This window comes from Mixophyes fleayi, chromosome 5 (assembly GCF_038048845.1).
Source record: "Mixophyes fleayi isolate aMixFle1 chromosome 5, aMixFle1.hap1, whole genome shotgun sequence".
In the NCBI taxonomy this organism is placed as follows: Eukaryota; Metazoa; Chordata; class Amphibia; order Anura; family Limnodynastidae; genus Mixophyes; species Mixophyes fleayi.
The window spans coordinates 112,484,448-112,505,285 of NC_134406.1; the positions used below are offsets into that span (position 1 = coordinate 112,484,448).

Here is a 20,838-nt window from a genome sequence, read left to right on the forward strand (position 1 = left end):
AACAGCAACAGAAAATAATTACAAAGTAATCACAATACACACATTCATGCTTATTTAATACAATGGTGCAGAAGAACTATCAGTATAGAAAAATACAGTTGGCAGACTGCCCTGCTCTCTCCTACCTGTTCTTGTCACTTTCTCTACCTGTGGCTGCTGGTGTCGTTAGATCAGTTGTTGCTTGTCTGGATCCTGGAATGTTGGAGGCCCTATTTGGAAAAAAATTGGGTACCTGAAATTCAGAAAACGCCAAAAAGCTCCGGTGTTTAATCAAAAGCGTCTATGTTTAATAATGAGGCTTCCCTCCAGCCCCAACATTAAAATAATAGTACTCACATTTGATAAATAGATCTATTTCCCTCCAACCAACCCTTAAGATCAAATTAATAGGTTTATTTATTAAATGGGAATACTATTTACCTCCCTCCAAACAGCCACAGCAATAAATGAGCAGCATTTATGTTTAATATAACCATTCCCACAATCATCCTGTCACAACGGAGGTGTGATGGATGCTATCTGCTGGTGTTGACACGACTGATACTGGGTACACTCTGCTTCTTGGAATCTTCTTGCCAGGAATGAGGTCAATGAGACAATCCCAATGCCGATGAGGAGGTAAAACCTCTGAGGCGGATTTGCTAAACACATCTAGGAAGGCAGAATAAGGCTTGGGTAGACCGTAGACCAAAGGTGGTAGCAAGGGAAAGACATGGAATGTTAGGTCTGGCCCGAATGACACGGGTGAGACGGTGCTTATTACAAACGAACCCCCAAGAAACAACTTGGGCACGATGCCAATCAAACTGGAGAGAATGAGTTCTCAACCATGGTATCCCCAATATAACAGAGTTGACAGATTGGGTTAACACTAGGAACTTGATCCACTCCAAGTAGCAGACTCCTACCTGCAGCCGAATGGGCCCCGGTGACGTATGAGAGAGAGCCATTAGAGACCCGATTGCCATCAACTGCCGTCAGGGCCAAGGGCTGCAGCAATGGAAACAAAGGAAGATGGAGTTCACTTGCCAGAGAGGAAGAATTAAGTTTCCGGCAGATCCGGAATCCACAAACAAAGACAGATGGTGAGAACCCTGGGAAGAGAGGAGGGCAACAGGCATCAAAAATTCAGGGTTCTTGAGGGAACAGGGAGTACAGGATTCAGATCCTAGAGCGACCTCCCTGGTATAGTCTAGGGAAGAGCGTTTCCCGGTCTCCGTGGACAAGCAGAGAGAACATACTCAGCCTCGCCACAGTATAAACAGAGATAATTATTGATTCGGTGCTCTCTCTCTTCGAGTGCGAGACAAGAACAACCCAGCTGCATAGGTTCCTCCAGCAGCATGTTGGATGGTAGAACAGCAGGAGTCTGGAAGCGAGGAGCTAGCCTGGGGAAAAAATGTAGAGAATAATGCCTCTACTGAGAACGCTCCCTGTGACGGATGTCCACCTTCATCAAATCGTCCAACTTGGTCGGCAAATCCCTGGAAGCAAGGTCATCCTTAATGCCTTCAGACAAACCTTGCCAGAAGGTGGCGACCAAGGCCTCTTCATTTCATTTTAGCTCAGAAGTGAGGGTCCGGAACTAGACTGTGTACTGACCAGTGGATAGGGTCCCCTGATGTAGGACCAACAGACTGGGAGCAGCCGATGACACCCTACCAGGCCCGTCAAAAATCTTACAAAATGCAGAAGGAAGTTAAATTGGAGATTAAGATGTCATTGCGTTACCACAGAGAGGATGCCCAGGCTAAGGCCTGGCCAATGAGGAGAGAAATGATGAAGGCAACCTTCACTCTTTCAGAAGAAAAGTTCTCAAGAGCAAGTTCAAAATGGATCGAGCAATGATTCAAAAACCCACGGCACTTCTTTGGATCTTCATCATACTTGTCAGGTGTGGAAATATGAAGAAAATTGAATTCCCAGAAACAGAAACCAGAGCAGCAGAAACAGAAGAAGATGCCGTGGCTGCCTGAGAAGGGAGGGATCCCTGTATAGAGTCCAGGCATGAGAATACTCCTTGAATGCGCTGCAATAATTGAGTTTGTTTATTCTCCAGTTGTTCCACACGCTGTGCTAGGTGTAGCAGCAAATCCCTGGCAAAGGGTTCACCTTGTCCATCCATGGCCAGAGTATACTGTCACAATGAAGGTGTGATGGAGTCTATTTGCTGGTGTTGACGTGACTGAACTGGGAGGCGCAGAGCCTAACGCATCCTTGGTATTCACCAGGGACCCCCGCAAGGAGGTATGGACTTGGCTGCAAAGGGTGCACAGGTCACGGTTCTCCAAGACAGTCACCAGCGAGATAGGTGAACAGCGGATAGTCAGACAGGCTGAGGTCAAAACCAGGAGGACAATGCAGAACTGAGTCAGAAGCCGAAAGAGTAGTCAGGGAAGCCGAGTAGTACCACGGAAGCTGAGTCAATGCCAAATCAGGACCCAGAGAGAAGTCTGTAACAAGCCGAGTCAGCAGGATACTAGGAACAGAAGACTGGAACAATGCTGAAGATCAGGTGTGAGCCTAATAGTCTGGCACCCTAGTGGAGTCAGAGGCATGTTTAAATAGAGGCAGGGCACTCCTGATTGGAGCGTGAGAAAGACTGCTCCAGATAGGCAGATGCGAAGCGAACAGCCCACCGATTCAGACAGAAAGCGTAACCGCTGCATGGCAACGGGACACCTAGCGTATGTTTGCAGACGGCCGGGAGCACTGCGTTCTGTTGCTAGACAACAGAATGCTTGCGGTCGGAAGAAGTTGGGCGTCCGTCTATGGCAACAGTACTGCGGGGACGGCGTCTGACACATTCCCGGCATTACATAATTCAAATTCACATTTAATAAATAGCCCTCCTCCCCAAACTCATCCCCACATTCAATTAATTGCCCCAAACCACTCTACCATTAAATTAAAAGTCCCGCCACTTCATCTTAAATGAATAGATCCCACTGTTAAATTAAATAGCCCCACCATCTCCCCGCAAATAAATGAATAGCACCCAACATTAAATAATTAGCTCCACCCCACCGTCCACCATTAAATTAATAGTCTACCTCCCATCCAAATTACAGTACAGACCCCCCCAGCAATAAATTAATAGCATTCACATTTATTAAATATACCTATTTTCCACAACCACAACTGCCATTAAATAATTCATATTCACATTTAATAAATAGACCTCATTTTACGACCAAACCCAGAACCACATACAATTAAATTGGCCCAACGTCACCCCACAAATAAAATAGCACCCATTAACCACCACCTACCCTACACCCATATTTAATCACCATAAGCCCCCCTGCCCTCAGCCACACATTTAATCACCATAAGCCACCCTGCCCTCAGCCACACATTTAATCGCCATAAGCCCCCCAGCCCTGCACCACACATTCAATCACCATAAGCCCCCCTTGCCCTCAGCCACACATATAATTATTATAAGCCTCCCCTGCCCTCAGCCACAAATAGAATTATTGTAAGCCCCTCTGCCCTAACAATTACCTTGTTAAAGCTGCGATCGAGGCACTGCACTCATGGGACGGCACCTGTCATGTGGTTCGCGTCCCATGTGACATAGGGCAAGAGAGGGATGAATGATAACATCCATGGCCACTACAGGTTAGGTGGCTGATCCCAGGAGAGGGGGAAAAAAAGTAACACAAAAAAAAATTCCATAAAAAAAACCCCCAAAAAAACATTGGCGGTCTATGGACAACCTCATTAGGCCACCGGCCTACCAGTAAGGCCTATGGCCAATCCACCCCTGCCTCTATAGTGCACCATATAGGTGTAATGAAGAATCAGGATTCATAATCTACATTAGTAAGTTTAAGTAATGCTCTCCAAGCCCTTATGACCAGTGGGAGGTTATCACAACAGTAGCAATGCTTCTATACAAGATAACCTTTCAAACTGGAAAGAGCACAGTCATAATAAAATATGTTGCAAGCATTCTTTAACTGGGTAATATCGGCATGTGACCGAGTTTTTTTTGTTTGTTTGTTTGTTTTTTTAATAAAATGTATTTTACTCAAGTTTGGTCCTTTGGGACAGGTCTTTTGGATGCTACCAATGCCCTTTGTACCTGTAACAGGATAGTTTATTAGTTCATGTTATGTTTTTTTTATGTCCTAGCTTTGATTTTGGAAATCTATTTTGGAATGTGTGGAGCAACAACTAGTCTTACCAGATCCTAAAGTATGTTTATTTTCTTTGGTTGCTAAAACTACCTCAGCAGTACTGACACACATACTTCCCATTTTACTGTTGTTCTTACATAAGTTGAAAAAAACCCAAATGTCCTTCATGTTTAACTTTACTAGCAGTATTTTATGCAGCTGGATTCCAAAGAGTATGGCTACTCTACTCCCTCTCTTGATATCATCATCCTTCTGTAGTTTTAATTTGCATCTAAAATGGCTGCCTCCTGAACATCTCAAATAAAATAGAAGTGTATTGTCCACTGTTTGCATCTGCCCTCAACAAATTGACTGCTGTTTGTGCCTAAATTAAATTATTTCTAATATATGAATTGGGAATCCACAGGCTGAACATCTTCTCCAGAACATTGATGCCCACAGTAAAAAAATTAATATGTGTTATTTGGAAAATCACCATCCCTTCATCCATATAACAAGTGCACGTGATCTACATTTTCAGTAAAACCCCTACTTTTCATATAGATGGCTTAGTTTCAAACCTAGCAACACAATACTGACATTAAAGTGCTTTCAAATGTACTCCACATCTGAAATTCAAAGGATCTCTATGACTGCCTTCAATTAAAATTACTTCGCCCTAAGCATGCTCTCTGATACACCTAGTATCTACATAATTCTGAAATTACTTGGAAATATAAAGTACTTTGAATTCCGTGTGAGAAAACAGCCATATAAATGTTATTCTATAAAATATAATTTACTGCACTGGAAGCGTCCTAAAGTGGTAGACAGTTAATTCTGACTAAAATCATGGTTGATGTTTACACCCGAGTATATACAAAATTAAATGTGGTAGATGACACATTAATTGAAATGTTTCTCCTGACGTACATGTGTACGATCTGCTGTGATTTCTACACAATGTGCCAGACCTGTACAAATCTTGGTTTCCCAACATTTAAAAGAAATATGCCATGGCAACAGGAGAAAGGTTCCTAGTCTGTGCTTTTCCCCCTCTTCTTCTACACTGAGGTTCATTCTAAAGACAGCCCCATTTCCAGTGCACCAGGGCTGTCTGCAAGCTCTTAATGCTGGTTATTTCCAGCATTTCCGCTTCCAAACATAGACTTTATATGTGTTACCGCGGTCAGAGCTGATTTCCATAACTAGGGTGTCCTAGAGGAGCAAGTGTGGCTCTGACATTAGTAATAGAGGTTCGCTAAGTTGAAAGCTATGCCTTTAAGTGATAATGCTGGGAACCAATTCTATTGACTGCTAGCAGGTGCATTGGGAGAGGGAAGTATACAGTGGATGCACATGTTGGTGAATATGGAAATGCAGGTTTGTGTAATGGTTTTTGTTTGGGATACACAGGTTGGTTTAATGGCTTATACATTGAACAGAATATAGAAAAGACTACTACCTGCTTCTAAAGCTGCATACACATCTGTGTAATTATCATGCAGGTTACACAATTCACGACCGTTTCTTCAGATATTGTAAGAGTGAGTATGCTCACACAATCATGTTCTATCGTACCAACACAACTTAAAATTCACAATCAATGATGGAACAATGTTGGGCAGATGTGGATTATTATTATTATTATTATTATCCTTTATTTGTTAGGCGCCACAAGATTTCCGCAGCGCCGTACACCATACAAACAGTACACTATAGAGGGTGAAACAGTACAAAACAATAAACAGAGATACCAGTACTTCAGGAACTCCACGCAGGTTAAAGCAATAAACACGGAGCAGAAGAACAGGTGAGGAGACAGGAGGGAAGCGGGCCCTGCTCAAGTGAGCTTACATCCTAAGGGAGGGAAAACAGAACAGGCACAAGGGGAGCCAGATGAGGCAAGGGAGAGAGCGAGTGGAGGAGATGAAGGGGTTATGCGGATGGTTGGTAGGCTTTAAGAAAGAGGTGAGTTTTCAGTGCACGTTTGAAGGAGCGCAGAGTAGGAGAGAGGGGGATGGAACGAGGGAGGTCATTCCAGTGAAGGGGGGCAGCACGGGAAAAATCTTGGATTCTGGAGTGGGAAGAGGTGATAAGATTGGAGGAGAGGCGGCGGTCGTTGGCCGAGCGCAGGGAGCGGGCAGGAGTGTGAATGGAGAGGAGGTTAGAGATGTAGGGGGCTGTAGAGTGAGAGAGAGCCTTGTAAGTGGTGGTGAGGAGTTTGAAAAGGATTCTGTAGGGGAAGGGAAGCCAGTGTAAGGGGAGGCAGAGGAGGAGCGGCGTGAGAGGAAGATGAATCTTGCGGCCGCATTGAGTACAGAGCGGAGGGGATGGTCTTGGCAGCATCCTGAGTGAGAAAGGGACGGATGTGAGTGATGTTGCGAAGTTGGAAGCGACAGGCTTCGACAAGGGAGTGAATATGGGGGGCAAAAGAGAGAGAGGAGTCGAGGGTGACACCTAGACAGTGGAGTTGGGTGACAGAGGAGATGGTGGTGTTGTTGACGACAAAAGAGAGGTTATGGTGGGATGGGAGTTTGGATGGAGGAAAGACAATGAGTTCCGTTTTAGAGATATTGATTTTGAGAAAACGCTCAGACATCCAGGAGGAGATGGCGGAGAGGCAGTCAGATACACGAGAGAGGAGGGTGGAAGAAATATGTGGATGTGTGTATGCACTCACAACTGTGTAGGCATGAATCTGCTTGCTCATCGGGACTTTTATTCGGTGGTGAAGTCGTTACAGAAATTGCATCTAAAGTAAGATTGCATAGGTGTGTACCCAGCTTAAACTTTTAATGCATGAACTGTTCTATAAGCTGCGTGTTTCTTTGTTTTTTTGTCTCTGACTGTGACTAAAGCTGGGTAGACACTACAGAAAATTACTGCAGATGCTATTTCTGTAATGATTTTACCAACGACTGAAAGTCCTGATGAGCATTGCAGATTTATGTGTACACACCTACGTGATTTACCTTCAGATCTGTGATCTTCACCTGTCATTACTATCTGTTCAAAAGATTGTGAATCTGCACACTCTATAGAGATCTGCCTACACTGCTGGTCGTGAGTGCATGCACACTTCCAAGTTTGCCAACATTGTTCCATCGTTGATCGTGATTTTTAGAAAGCTTATAAAATCAAATCAAATGATTGATTGTGGGAGTAAACACACTAAGGCAATATCTGACCAAACGGTTGTTTATCGTGGTGCTCGGTACGATAATTGAATGAAAAACTATACAGTGTGTACCCAGCTTTGGGTTGGGTATGAGACACCGACTAACACATCAACGACAACTGCTTACCCAACTTAACAAGGGCGAAGCTGTCCATGACGAAAGAATGGTAAGGGAGAAGGTTTCAAATGACTACCTCCCAGAATCGCGAGGAATGAAGAAGCCGGCACACAGAAAGTCACATGACTTTCTGTGACTATACTATTATTAGTATTGTAAAACGCTATGGAATTTGCGGGCGCTATATAAATTAATATTGATGATGATTATTAGGGGAGTTAACGGAGTAATGCAGGAAGGCGCTGGATGTACAATATTTATAGCAAACCTTCTGCTTTCTACATTCGGCGCCTCCTTGCATTACTCCCTTAATACTCCTAATAATAGTATAGTCCCAGAAAGTCACGTGACTTTCTGTGTGCTGGCTTCTTCATTCTTCACACTTCTGGAAGGTAGTCATTTGTAACCTTCGTCCTTACCATTCTTTCGTAATTAACAGCTTTGCCCTCTTCAAGTTGGTTAAGTCGTTGTCGGTGTTGTGGTAGTGACTACCACCGCCAGCTTTATCCTGGCTTTGAACTGTACATTGGAAAAGCAACCTGTACTTTTTGCCTGGAACTGTCTATGCCCCTTGTTACTGCTGGTATTTAATCTTTTTGCGGAGCTGTATGCTTTTGTAATCTTGGAAAGGATTGTATGTAAGCATTATTCAGCTGCATAAGTCCGCACCCTTAGAATTTTTTAATAATTTTTTCGTTTTTTAATGCAATACTGCTGGCTCCTAAATTTTGTTCTGGTGTCTGTGTTAATTATTATAAGAGGGTTTGTGGTGGTTTAATTGTGTATGTCAGTTTAGTAATTTACAATCCACCCATTATCCCATTGTTTTTTTATGGGGTTTTTTTTTCTCTATTTCTCGTCCTCCCCTGTTTCGTATGTTTTCGTATGATTTCCTCATTACCTGTGTTTATCATTGTTGATCTATCTTTTTTAATATTCAGTTAATTCCCAATAAATTATTACTAGCTAAGTATCAGAAAAACTATTTTTATTAATGCTACCACCCTATTCCAAAACTCTTACCCATCCACTGCCTTCTGCCTCTGTCTAGAGTTCCATCTGAAAGCCTAAGAAGAAGCTTGACATAAAAAGGAGAAGGATATATAGATGTGCCCTCCTTTTAACTATTCTTTCAACTCAACTTAATTTAAGCTAAATAGTGTGCTCCCCAAAACAAAAATCTTGAGTTAAGGATTTTTCAGCTAGTATTCTTTGTTGGGCATTGAATACTGTACGCACATCAGAAGTTCCACATGCATGTTCAATGTTTAATTGTTTAATTAATTTAGTCCATGTAATATTACTGCTATGAGGCTGAGATTTATATTTGTGCATAAAGGAGGTCCTGTTTATTCCAATCTATGAAACACATAGCATGGGTGACGTGGACTGCTTGTCAACACAAGTCTTTGTTTACACAAGCAATGATGTGCAGAGTTTCATTAGACAAAACATTTCCCACACAGTACACTGTGTAATAAAAGTAATATTTAGAAATGTACAGCAGCTCCCCTCCCCAAATCCCCATTCCAGTACTGTTTTCCACTATAACAGGAGACCATAAGGGAGAGGCCCAGGTGAGAAAGTGAAATCCAGCCCCAGGCCAGTCAGCACAGAGCTGGTGCTTCTTGGGGAAGGGGTCTGTAAAAAATAGCATCCCCCTTGAGATTGAGTTTTCTCTAATGGCAACTTTGCCATCCCAGTGGTTCCAATATAATGGATAGGGATCCTTATTCCAAAAAAACGAGTAAAAAATAAATGATGCACACAATTTTAAAATAAACCTTGTAACTGAATAAAAAAATACCCCAAACCCTTGTTCTCTACTTTACTATATTGAGAGGCTCATTTGGATTTGAACATACAGCAGTTTTTTGTTTGTGTCAGATACGCATTTCCGTATTTTTGCTTACAGTTTACCTGCGTCCCCTTTCTTCTTGAGAAGTGGAACAGGTGGTGGACAAACATAAGTAGAGCAAGTAAGTGCGTATTCATGTAATTGCGACACGTGTGCCCTGATATGCCTTTTGCAGATACAGTAATTCTGATGACACGTGTCTGACATGACGATGATCAGCAGCACTATCTAGCCGCTTCTGACTGGCAGTGTTATGAGCTCTCCAGCTTCCTAAAATCAATGGATCTTAAATTATTAGTATCCCAGCTCTATTGAATCATAAATGAAATCCCAAATAGCTGTAATAAAGTGGTCAGTACCAGATGATATAGGTATAAAGCATCCAAATATGCACAGCAGCTCTCACACGGAATAAGGCTGTTCTTGGTAGGCTTACAACCACTTTCCATGTCTACTTGTGACTGTGCAAAGCCCTGCCTCCACACACACGTTGCAACTCAAATAGAGTCTTTTTCAAGGTGAAACCAAGTTGAAACTCCACACAGATGAGGCCATGGTCAGGAATCAAACTCATGACCCCAGTGCTGTGAAGCAGAAGTCCTAACCAGTAAGCCACCATAATGCACTTCTCATTGTGTGTACCCTGTGATGAAATAACTACTCCCTATACAACACATTCTCTGATATTGTAATCAAAGTGTGTGAAACAATGTCTGTAATTTTCCTTCCACAGTATTTTTCATTATCGGATATGTTTACTGCTTTCTAAGTATTATAAATGATTTAGACCTACTTTTAGAGAAGCCCTGCTTGCCTAAATCCTAGTTTACTCAGTTTGCTCTGAATATCTTTAAAGACTATTCTTTTACTTTTCATTTGGTAAGTAGTTGACTAAAGAAGACCTTTATAAATTGTTTTTAATTTTCTTCCTAGTAAACTTGTCTTTATTTTTTGTTTTCTTTAGTATCGGAGGTGTAGATCATGGGATCGGTTGCATAAAGAACATATCAATGCAGGACGTACAGTGCAAGTAAGTAATATGTAAATTTGTTTGATTTACTCTTGCAATATGACATACATGAATGCTATTTCAAGAGCAGCTGACTATAAGGAGAAGGTGTTTTAGCTGCATCCTGGATACGTAAAGCAAAAAATGCCCCCACCTAGTTTTCAAGCAGAAAATACTCCACTTGCTAGAGAGATCATCATGCTACCAGCCTATCAATTATGTAAACTCAGCTTGGTCTTTCCATCACTGTCAGTACTTTAGGTCAATGTGGTGTGCTGGGAGAGACAGAGTGTAATAATAATTATTATTATTATTATTATTATTATTAATAACATTATTTATATAGTACCAGAATATTCCATAACATATCACATTTGGGAGCAAACACCGTATTAAATCAAACTGAGTAATATTGAAAGACAGAGAGATAAGAGGGCCCTGACCATAAACTTACAATCTGTAGGAGAATGAGAGTTTGATACATGAGGGTAAATGCTATATATAGCACATTGTCAGAATTGCAAAGATAGATAGTGCTTAGTGGGCTATATGATCCTGTCATACAGCAATGTTGGTCTGGGGGTCAGACCGTTGTCTTGTATGAACTGTGTAGGGTAACCTTGGGAGTGGTTAAGGAATTAGATAAGCTTGTCTGAAGAGGTGGGTTTCCAGAGAGCGCTTGAAGGTTTGAAGTCTAGAAGAAAGTCTTGTTGTACGAGGGAGGGAATTCTACAAAGCGGATGCAACCCGAAAGTGCTGTAACCAGGAAAAGCTCATTTCTAATTGAAATATTTTGTTTTAATTCAAATACAATCTTGAAGTTGATGCTGGGACTTCATACTGTGTTCTCTCTTTGCAGTTTATTTTTCCACTTTACATTGCATAAGTGTATCATTCCTGCCTGTTTCACATTGTGTTGACTGCATATCTAATATAGCCACAGCTTTGTACAGCGTTTTTTAACTGTGCATTTAGCAAAAAATGTGTCTCTGAAGCCATCTTCTCCCATTTGTCCATGAAAGAGCCTATAATTTATTATTATTATAATTATTTGTAATGCACTAAAATATTATGCAGCACTTCATAATATTTTATATTCCACAGCAGTCTCTGGCCCAAAGAAGCTTAACCTTCAGGGACAAATTTTATATATATATATATATATATATATATATATATATATATATATATATATATATATACACTATATATAACTATATATATAATATAATTATATAATCACTGTCGAAAAGCCGGAAAAATTAACTGCCCACATATGTGGGCATTGGTTCTTAGTGGTTATTAAGTATGAAACGAGTTCATACATTCTGGACACACCAAATCTTTGCATATTCTGCAAATGTAGCAAGTGCGTTTGGTACAGTTTTTGTTGTGGCGTCATGATTTTTAAGAATAATTTTTTTTTTTATAAAGTTCAACTCCATCCAATATTATTTAAGGTACAACTTTCTGACAACTTTATGCTTTTTTTGGGGTTTTTTCCATGTTAGATTTAGAAGGCCTTCTCCTTTTTTTGGTGTTTTCGCACATTTGAATTGTTGTTGCTGCAATTCCCGCTTTGAATTCAAGTAAACTCATGTTTGATTTCTCGCTATTTTTCAAAAGGATCCATGCGTTTACTATGGAAACATTAAGAGAATGGAAAATTATTGATAATTGATTGAATGAGGGTAGTGAGCAATCATCCTATCTCACACATATCTACTCCCCCCATAAACTTGTATTGGTTGACAACAAAAGGCCTTGTTACTTGGGCATACTCCTTTCTTTTTCTGTCTCATCTGGAGACGACATCTTGCGGTTCTATTCCTGCATATGTAGAGATATTATCTGCCCACTGTAGAATTGTCACATTGTATGTTTATGAGGCCGCTGAAATTGATCCTCTACCACATTTCGCTAAAGTTTTAGAGTTGACAAGCTTGGTGTCAACATCTTTAATTCTGTTTCGCCTAATGGTAACAGCAACATAGATTCCTTTTGCCATCAGATTTATAACAATAGGTATAGAGGTAAAAAGATTAGCCAGAAACAGCTTGTGGTTTTTATCTTGGAATCTGTCACATAGTCTTATCATAGTATCACCAATCACACCAACTTCTATGATCGTGGAGTTGGATTTTTGGTACATTTCAAATTTGAGACAAATCTGTCTTGAGATGCCCTCATCCATATTTTGAAGCTCCACTTTTTGGGTTTGGATTTTAAGTACTGTTTGCTTCTGTGTCTTCCTTTGAAAGAGATGATCATTTCATCAATGGCCTGGAATTCCTTTGCATTGGTGATGCCAGCAAATATTTTGGACAACATATCTAACGGAGGGCAAATTTTGATAAATATATTGTTTCAGTCATCTGGTATTTCGTTGTTGTTTTTATAATGTATGAACCTTTTGATTTCCTCAAACCGTTTTCATATTGCTAGCTCTGATTGGCTTTCACTTTCTCATAGAGCCAATTAGAGCACAGCCAGCTACAGAATCACACACAGACCTGTCACAGTCCCACACTCAAGTCAGCTGCCTGCATGAGCACAGTGTGTGCAGCACCGCAGCTGCAGCAGTCAGTCACTGGTGGCAGGGAAGGTGTTGTCCTGTCCTGCTCTGCCCTAGTCCCATTGCCAGCCGGCTGCGCTGCATAATAATGCATAATAATGCATGCGCAAACAGGGTTTTTCGCACCTGCACAGGTCATATGAATACTTTTATCCATCAAATTCTTTTAATCCGATTGTTAGTTACCATTAGAGATGGTCACTGACCCCCGTGTTTTGGTTTTGGATTCGGTTTTGGATCTGGATTACCGTTGTGTTTTGGTTTTGCAAAACCGCCATTGCGTGTTTTGGTTTTGGTTTTGGTTTTGTTTGGTTTTGTTTTGCTATTTTGTTGGAAAATACATGTTTTTGTGCCTAAAATAACCCAATTTAGTGCTCCAACTGTTTTAGAGATAAGTAATCTAATTGTTGAGGTAATAAATCATCCAAAAAAACTGTTTAATTCTTCGTTGGTAGGCCTTCGTTTATTCTACACACAAAACAGATTGTCTTCCTCTCCATCTATGCATATTGGCAATGCAGCCATCGTCTTTGAATCTATATTACACCCTACACTTATAGTTAAATATGTAAAGAAATGGAAAAAGACAGTTTGCTTTCTGTCTCTATAGGCCCCCTCCACTTTTTTAAAAAAACAAAAAATTCAGCCATTATAGACTGTACAATATTAATTTACATGGAGAAAGCCAGTTTGGTTTCTGTCTCTCTAGGCCCCCCTCCACTTGTATAAAATACCAAAAAATCCAGCCGTTATAGACTGTACAATATTAATTGACATGGAGAAAGCCAGTTTGGTTTCTGTCTCTCTAGGCCCCCCTCCACTTGTATAAAATACTAATAAATTCAGCCGTTATATACTGTACAATATAAATTGAAATGGACAAAGGCAGTTTGGTATCTGTCTGCATCAGATCCTCTCTCCACTAGGAGTAAAATAGAAAACTATTCAGCCGTTATATAATCTAGAATATAAATAGAAATTGAGAAAGGCAATTTGGTATCTGTCTGCATCATAATCATCAACATCATCATTAGCGCCCTCGTCGCCTACACAAATCTCCCCCTCATCCTCTTCTAATTCCAAAGTGGCATCCTCAATTTGGGTATCACCGGCTACACTCGGGCTATTAAGGCACACATCAGAAGAATGCTCACGATTAGACATCCCACTGTTGGATGGACTCTCCACAGGGATTGTTGTCATTTGGGAATCAGAGCAAATATTCTCCTGTAATGCCTCACTGTTATCTTGCAGCTCGGCTTTGACGCGTAACAGTAGTTGTGCACCAATTGTAGGCTGGGTAACTTTTTGGGATCTGCCACTAATAGCCAAAGGTGAAGGCCTCATTCTCTCTTTGCCACTGCGTGTGTAGAATGGCATGCTTGCAATTTTTTTTTTATCGTCACTTAACTTTTGCTCAGTTACACTTCTTTTTCGCTTCAATACAGTAAAATTTTTTTTGTTTTTTGTTTTTTGCACTAATTTGAAAACACTCTGTTGTTTGACATCGCCTTGGCCAGATGACGTACTGGGAACACTAACATCAGGACTGGTGACAGAACCTGGTTGCTCATTCAGATCATATGTGGACTGCTTTGAATCCATTCTGAGCGCAAACCACTGGGGAGTGCTAAAAATTATTTAGTAGATTCTGCTGACAGTTATGACTTTTGACAGCCAGAAATATTAATGCACAATTAGGGAGGACACCCCAAAAGCACTGAGGAGTGCTAAAAATTATTTAGTAGATACTGCTGACAGATATGACTTTTGACAGCCAGAAATATTAATGCACAATTAGGGAGGACACCCCAAAAGCACTGAGGAGTGCTACAAATTATTTAGTAGATACTGCTGACAGATATGACTTTTGACAGCCAGAAATATTAATGCACAATTAGGGAGGACACCCCAAAAGCACTGAGGAGTGCTAAAAATGATTTAGTAGATACTGCTGACAGATATGACTTTTGACAGCCAGAAATATTAATGCACAATTAGGGAGGACACCCCAAAAGCACTGAGGAGTGCTAAAAATTATTTAGTAGATACTGCTGACAGAAATTACTTTTGACAGCCAGAAATATTAATGCACAATTAGGGAGGACACCCCAAAAGCACTGAGGAGTGCTAAAAATTATTTAGTAGATACTGCTGACAGATATGACTTTTGACAGCCAGAAATATTAATGCACAATTAGGGAGGACACCCCAAAAGCACTGAGGAGTGCTACAAATTATTTAGTAGATACTGCTGACAGATATGACTTTTGACAGCCAGAAATATTAATGCACAATTAGGGAGGACACCCCAAAAGCACTGAGGAGTGCTAAAAATTATTTAGTAGATACTGCTGACAGATATGACTTTTGACAGCCAGAAATATTAATGCACAATTAGGGAGGACACCCCAAAAGCACTGAGGAGTGCTACAAATTATTTAGTAGATACTGCTGACAGATATGACTTTTGACAGCCAGAAATATTAATGCACAATTAGGGAGGACACCCCAAAAGCACTGAGGAGTGCTACAAATTATTTAGTAGATACTGCTGACAGATATGACTTTTGACAGCCAGAAATATTAATGCACAATTAGGGAGGACACCCCAAAAGCACTGAGGAGTGCTAAAAATTATTTAGTAGATACTGCTGACAGATATGACTTTTGACAGCCAGAAATATTTATGCACAATTATGGGGGACACCCCAAAAGCGCTGGGGAGTGCCAAATATGAAGAAAAAATAATAAACCTCTATCCTCCTCTCTGCACTAGCGATTTTGGTTAGAGCAATTGCAAGAACAATATTGTATTCTCTGTCCCTGCTCTAATTAGCCTATGACTACACCCTGCTCTCTCCCTCTGTCAAATGGCGATGGATTGCTGTGGAGGCGTGTATTTATAAAGTTGAAGTATCACGAGAACCGAGCCCCGAGATCCGACGACGTCACAATGACGTTCGGCCTCGATTTGGATTCGGAATGGGCGGGAGAGTACCGAGCTGCTCAGCTCGGTACTCGGATACCCAAAGTTCGGGTGGGTTCGGTTCTCGGAGAACCGGACCCGCCCATCTCTAGTTACCATCACATCGAAGTTTGCAAAATTGTAGAAGCCCAGTCATCATTTGATGATGGACTTCCAATGTCCATCCCAAGCAACAATCCAGTTTGATTGTTGAACAACTATGGATCCTTTTTTCTGAATAATGGACTATGCACAGCTTTTTAAGTTTTGACTTACTTATTGTGAATTGAGTGCATTCTCATGTATATTTTTGTGTATAAATATAAATATATATATATATATATATCATACTTACCAACTCTTTTCAATTGGTGTCTGGGAGACTCTCTGTTGCAGGTGGGCGTGCGGGGGGCGGGGCTCCAAAACCACGTCATTTTGGTCCCGCACCCGCGACATAATGACGCAAAATCCGTCATTTGATTGCGGGAATCGGGGCATTTTAGCCCTAATCCGGGCAGATGCGGGAGATTGCCACACTCTCCCGGGAGTCCGGGAGACCCACCCGAAATGCGAGAGTCTCCCGGGGAGTTGGCAAATATGATAGATATATATATATATATATATATATATATATATATATATATATATATATATATATATATATATATATAATTTCTGTGCATTCTTTTGCAAATTTATAATCCACATATCTTGAGATCCGGGCCTTGATAAATTTGGGAGTGCACTTAGTATACGTGCCTTGCTGAATCAAGCCTGTCATATCTAGCCCTCTGTGCTCTATATTCTTATAGTCCTGGCTATAACATTATATCCTTTCTGTAAAAATCACAAACAGGAATAGAGACTAATTGCATGCTTTAAGGAGGCCATTGGCCACTTCCACATTCAAATGCAGTCTTATTTACAGCACCCTGGCATAAGCTTTGTTGGGGATGCTGAGAAGTGTTATTCCCCTATAGTGGGAATATGCCCTGGGGTCTCTTTTTATTCAAGAGATAAAGAGGAAGATGTATAACAATGTTCTGTAAACCTACTGATAAGAATCAGGAGTATAACTTAAGCCAAGTTTCTGCAGATGATAATATTCTGATAAACATGTTACTGAGCAACAAATGGAGTGAGCTGTTACGGAATTTGCTGGCGCTATATAAATAGATGATGATGATGATAGATAAGTTTCCCACGTCCACACATGTAACATGTAACAAAGAATACCTATAAAATACAGACTTTGATGCTCTTGAGAATGCACACTTTATATTTTCACCTACCCGTGTGGACTATATTCTGTGGGAAAAATCACTTCTTAGGATGATCAATCCTATAAGGGCAGCATTTGAACTAAAAAAAAAAGCACACAAAGCCATAGCAAGACATTTCTTGCAAACAAGATACCCTATAGACTATGTATTTGCATCCATTTTACATAAAAGAGCTGTTTTGGTGTTGTTTTATATTTATATTGGTAATTATTTACTTCCTTTTGGTTATTCCTGCTGGTTAGGAATGATCAAAGTTAGGCATGTCCCCATTATAAAAACAATATAGTAATAGAATGCAACAATTAAGTTACAGAAATATGTTTTACAGGATAATTTAGTGAATGCATCATTTAAGCAATTGTTTGAAAGACAGATTTCAACTAACATTTGTATTCTAAATATGGTTTAAATTAAACCCTTCATGACAACTGGTATTTGCATACGGACTGTTTTTATAGATTCTATGTAATTCTGTTTCTTATGCTTTTTGTCACACCTCAATATCTGCTACACAATGACATTTCATGTTTCTTTAGCTAAAATTTCACCTACTACCTCTAATAACACACTTCTGTTGTACTACTCATGTAGATGCCGACTGTCACAAGCTGCAGTGTTAGCCGTGATGGCTCAAGTACCTTCTAAGCCGTCATGTCGCAGCTGTTGCCAAGGCAGCCAGGACGCCACTTCCGGTTCTCTGCGCAACTGCAATTACATAATTGCAGTCGACTATGTTGGCTTTGGGGTGTGTGCTCCTCCTCCACCTCTGATTGGCTTAGCCTCCGTGCCAGTTATAGCATCCTTATAGCATCCTTGCCCTGCTCCTTGTTCTGAGAACCACTGTCTAACTACCTGTTTTGACCGTTTGGCTTGTTACCTGGACCTTGTTTGCTTGCTGATTGTTCCTGACCTCTTGGCTTGTAGTTCTGAACTACCCTCGTCTACTGCCAGCCCTGAACTTTTGGCTTGTTCCTGCGACCCTTCTTGTTCACTTCTGACCCTCAACCTCTGGTTTGGCCTTGGTTATTCTGTGCTTAGAGTTGCCTCTCTGACTCCTATCTCTGCCTTATCAGTTCTGGTTATAAGCTTTTACAACTATCAGTTTAAGTTCTGGGGGCATCCAGGTACCTGTGAGTGCAACTAGCTCTATGGGAAAGGCGTCTGCTGTAGGTAAAGACCTTTACTGCCTGTTCTAAAAGCTTATGACGGTTACTGGGAAGCCGGAACTCCGATACAGCTTAATTGCATTACACAGCAAATTAAATTAACAAAACCCAGTTCATCATCTGGAGATTGGGCCATGGCATCTAACTCTTAGGGAGAGTGCCATGCGTGAAACATTTTTCCTTTTCCTTCAAGTGTTGAGGTGCCTTTGTTCTCTGGGGAGGGTGTGCGGCAACAGGGAGCTCTTTAATGAGCTCTCTGCTCTGATTCCTCAACAACGGTATCTAATTGACACATTAGAATGCTGTGCACGTAAGTCTTGTATTTTGGAGTCCCAAATTAAAGTTAATAATAGGATGTTAATGATAGGATGACAGATTAATGAGGGAGGCTAATACGGATTCAGAATGCAGGGGTTAACAATGCAGGTTAATAGGGATACAACATTCAGGGGTTAATGATGAAGGACTTTATGATAGAGGATTGGGTTACTGATGATGCAAGAAAAAAGGGTTAATGATGACTGAGGATGGGGGTGGTGACTGAGGGACTAACGATGACTGTTGCCTGGCTCCTAGACTCTAAAATATTAATCAAGCTCTGTATATATATATATATATATATATATATATACTTTTAAATTGACTTGGATTCATATACAGTATTTGTCAAATAGATACTATATGTATTGTTTGACACACATTATAGGATATCCATTCTCACCGCTGTATGCCTTTCTTCTTATTATTAGTTATCCCATAACACAGGGAATGGTATTGTCTACAAATTCTTTAGTAGGATATAAAAATGGATTTTATTGCCATTCTTAGCGAACAATATATGCACCTATAATTCATAAAGGACATTATGGGGGTCGGCGATCCAGGAAAATTATCACAAGGCTAAACTGAAAACTGCTACATTTGAGATTTTGATTTTCCTTCTTTTGGATCAAAATAGTTACTTTCATTTATGAAAGGTTGAATTCAATGGACCTTTGTGTTTTTTTTCAACCTTACTGAGTATGATAACTATGTTCTTGTAACTGTACCTTGGTGCATAGAATATCTTACATTATGAAATAGTAAGTTTAGTATGAGCAAGTAAAGAGCAAGTAAAACATCCCACTGGTATCAATACATACATTAATATATAATTAAAAAATCTATAATGATTAACATCAATATATTGGGCCTGAGTCATTAAGGCACACATACTAAGCGCAACGTGCAGTTGTTCCCAACGGCACCTAAATTGGCTCTGCATACTCCCAGAGTCAACAAGGAACAGATCTTAAGATACGTGTGGTGTTGACTATGTGTGTAGGTTCACTCTGCTGTACTAGATCAGACACTGCAGGATGCGTACAATACATATGTAGAATATGAAATATCAAAAGAATGCACAGGAAAAAAATATATTAATCAATTAATGTTACCTGTCAATAATATAGTCATTTATGATTAGAAACGGAAATTGTATAAAAACGGGGGGTTTTTTTTCATGTTTTTTTTACCTGTTGATAAACATTAGGGTTAGGCTGTCCTTAATGTGTACTATACATAAAAATAAATTTTTACAGTTGCTCCTGATTGCAGACACATTATAGCATGCATACAATACTGACTCAGGACTTAGACTAGCCCCTTAGCTGGTGCAAGAGATACAGCAGAAAAGCAAGAAACTTTCACACACGCAGAGCTTCATTCCAATGGGGCTGCATTCGAGTTTGGCATGCCCACATTGAGCATCGAGTACGGGCACACGCCCCTTCCCCGCCCCGTTCACTCCCCCAAATCATAGACCTTCGTAACTGTCATTTGCGTTGACATACGCAGGGGACTTGCTTTTGTTGCCAATCGAATGTCCTCATTCTGGGCATGCGCATAAGGGAATTGCGTACGATACACACAATAAACAGAAATCCATTCCTTAATGAAAGGCCCATAGACTCTATTTATGGTAGGTAGCTAACACCACTGTGCTTGTTCACACAGCTCATGGCTGCTATTATATGAAGGATCAATGATAAATACAGTATAGTTTTATATTAATAGTTATGTCTTAGTTTTAATATCAAATGTATTGTATTGAGGAATTGGATGTAGTTACTTTTAGCAAAGTAAAGCTATTTACACACTACAGAAAATTTCTCTTGATGCAATATCTTTAACGATTTTGCCAACAACTGAACTTACATGATTTTGCACTATTTACCTTCAGATCTGTGCTCTTCATCTGTCATAACTATCAGCTAAAAAGATTGTGCCAGTGCCATACTAGAAATTTTGGTGCCCTGGGCGAGATATCTAAGTGGGAGTGGCATTTGACAAGTGGGTGTGACTAGCACCTTAGTGAAAGAATTGTTATATGCACACACACAGTGGTTCATTTCAAAAATATATAGGTTTAAGGGAGTTTTATATATTGTGATCTGTTTCATGGGGGGGGGGGGGGGGAGAGAGAGTGCGCGTTCCACTGCGGGACTTAAGGGTTCAAGCTTCAAAGTCTTGTAAGTGAATGTGAATGTCTCTCGCTCTCTTGGAGGCAGGCATGGA

At 40.4% G+C, this 20,838-nt stretch overlaps 1 protein-coding gene across 2 annotated transcripts in view; it reads left to right on the top strand.

The window, feature by feature from the left end:
• STX17 (syntaxin 17) overlaps positions 1-20,838 on the top strand; it is a 157,636-nt gene that overhangs the window by 45,056 nt on the left and 91,742 nt on the right. For both annotated transcript variants that reach the window (XM_075212704.1, XM_075212705.1), the window contains exon 3: positions 10,246-10,311. In XM_075212704.1, coding sequence (XP_075068805.1) covers positions 10,246-10,311 — 66 coding nt within the window. The remainder of the gene's footprint in view (positions 1-10,245; positions 10,312-20,838) is intronic.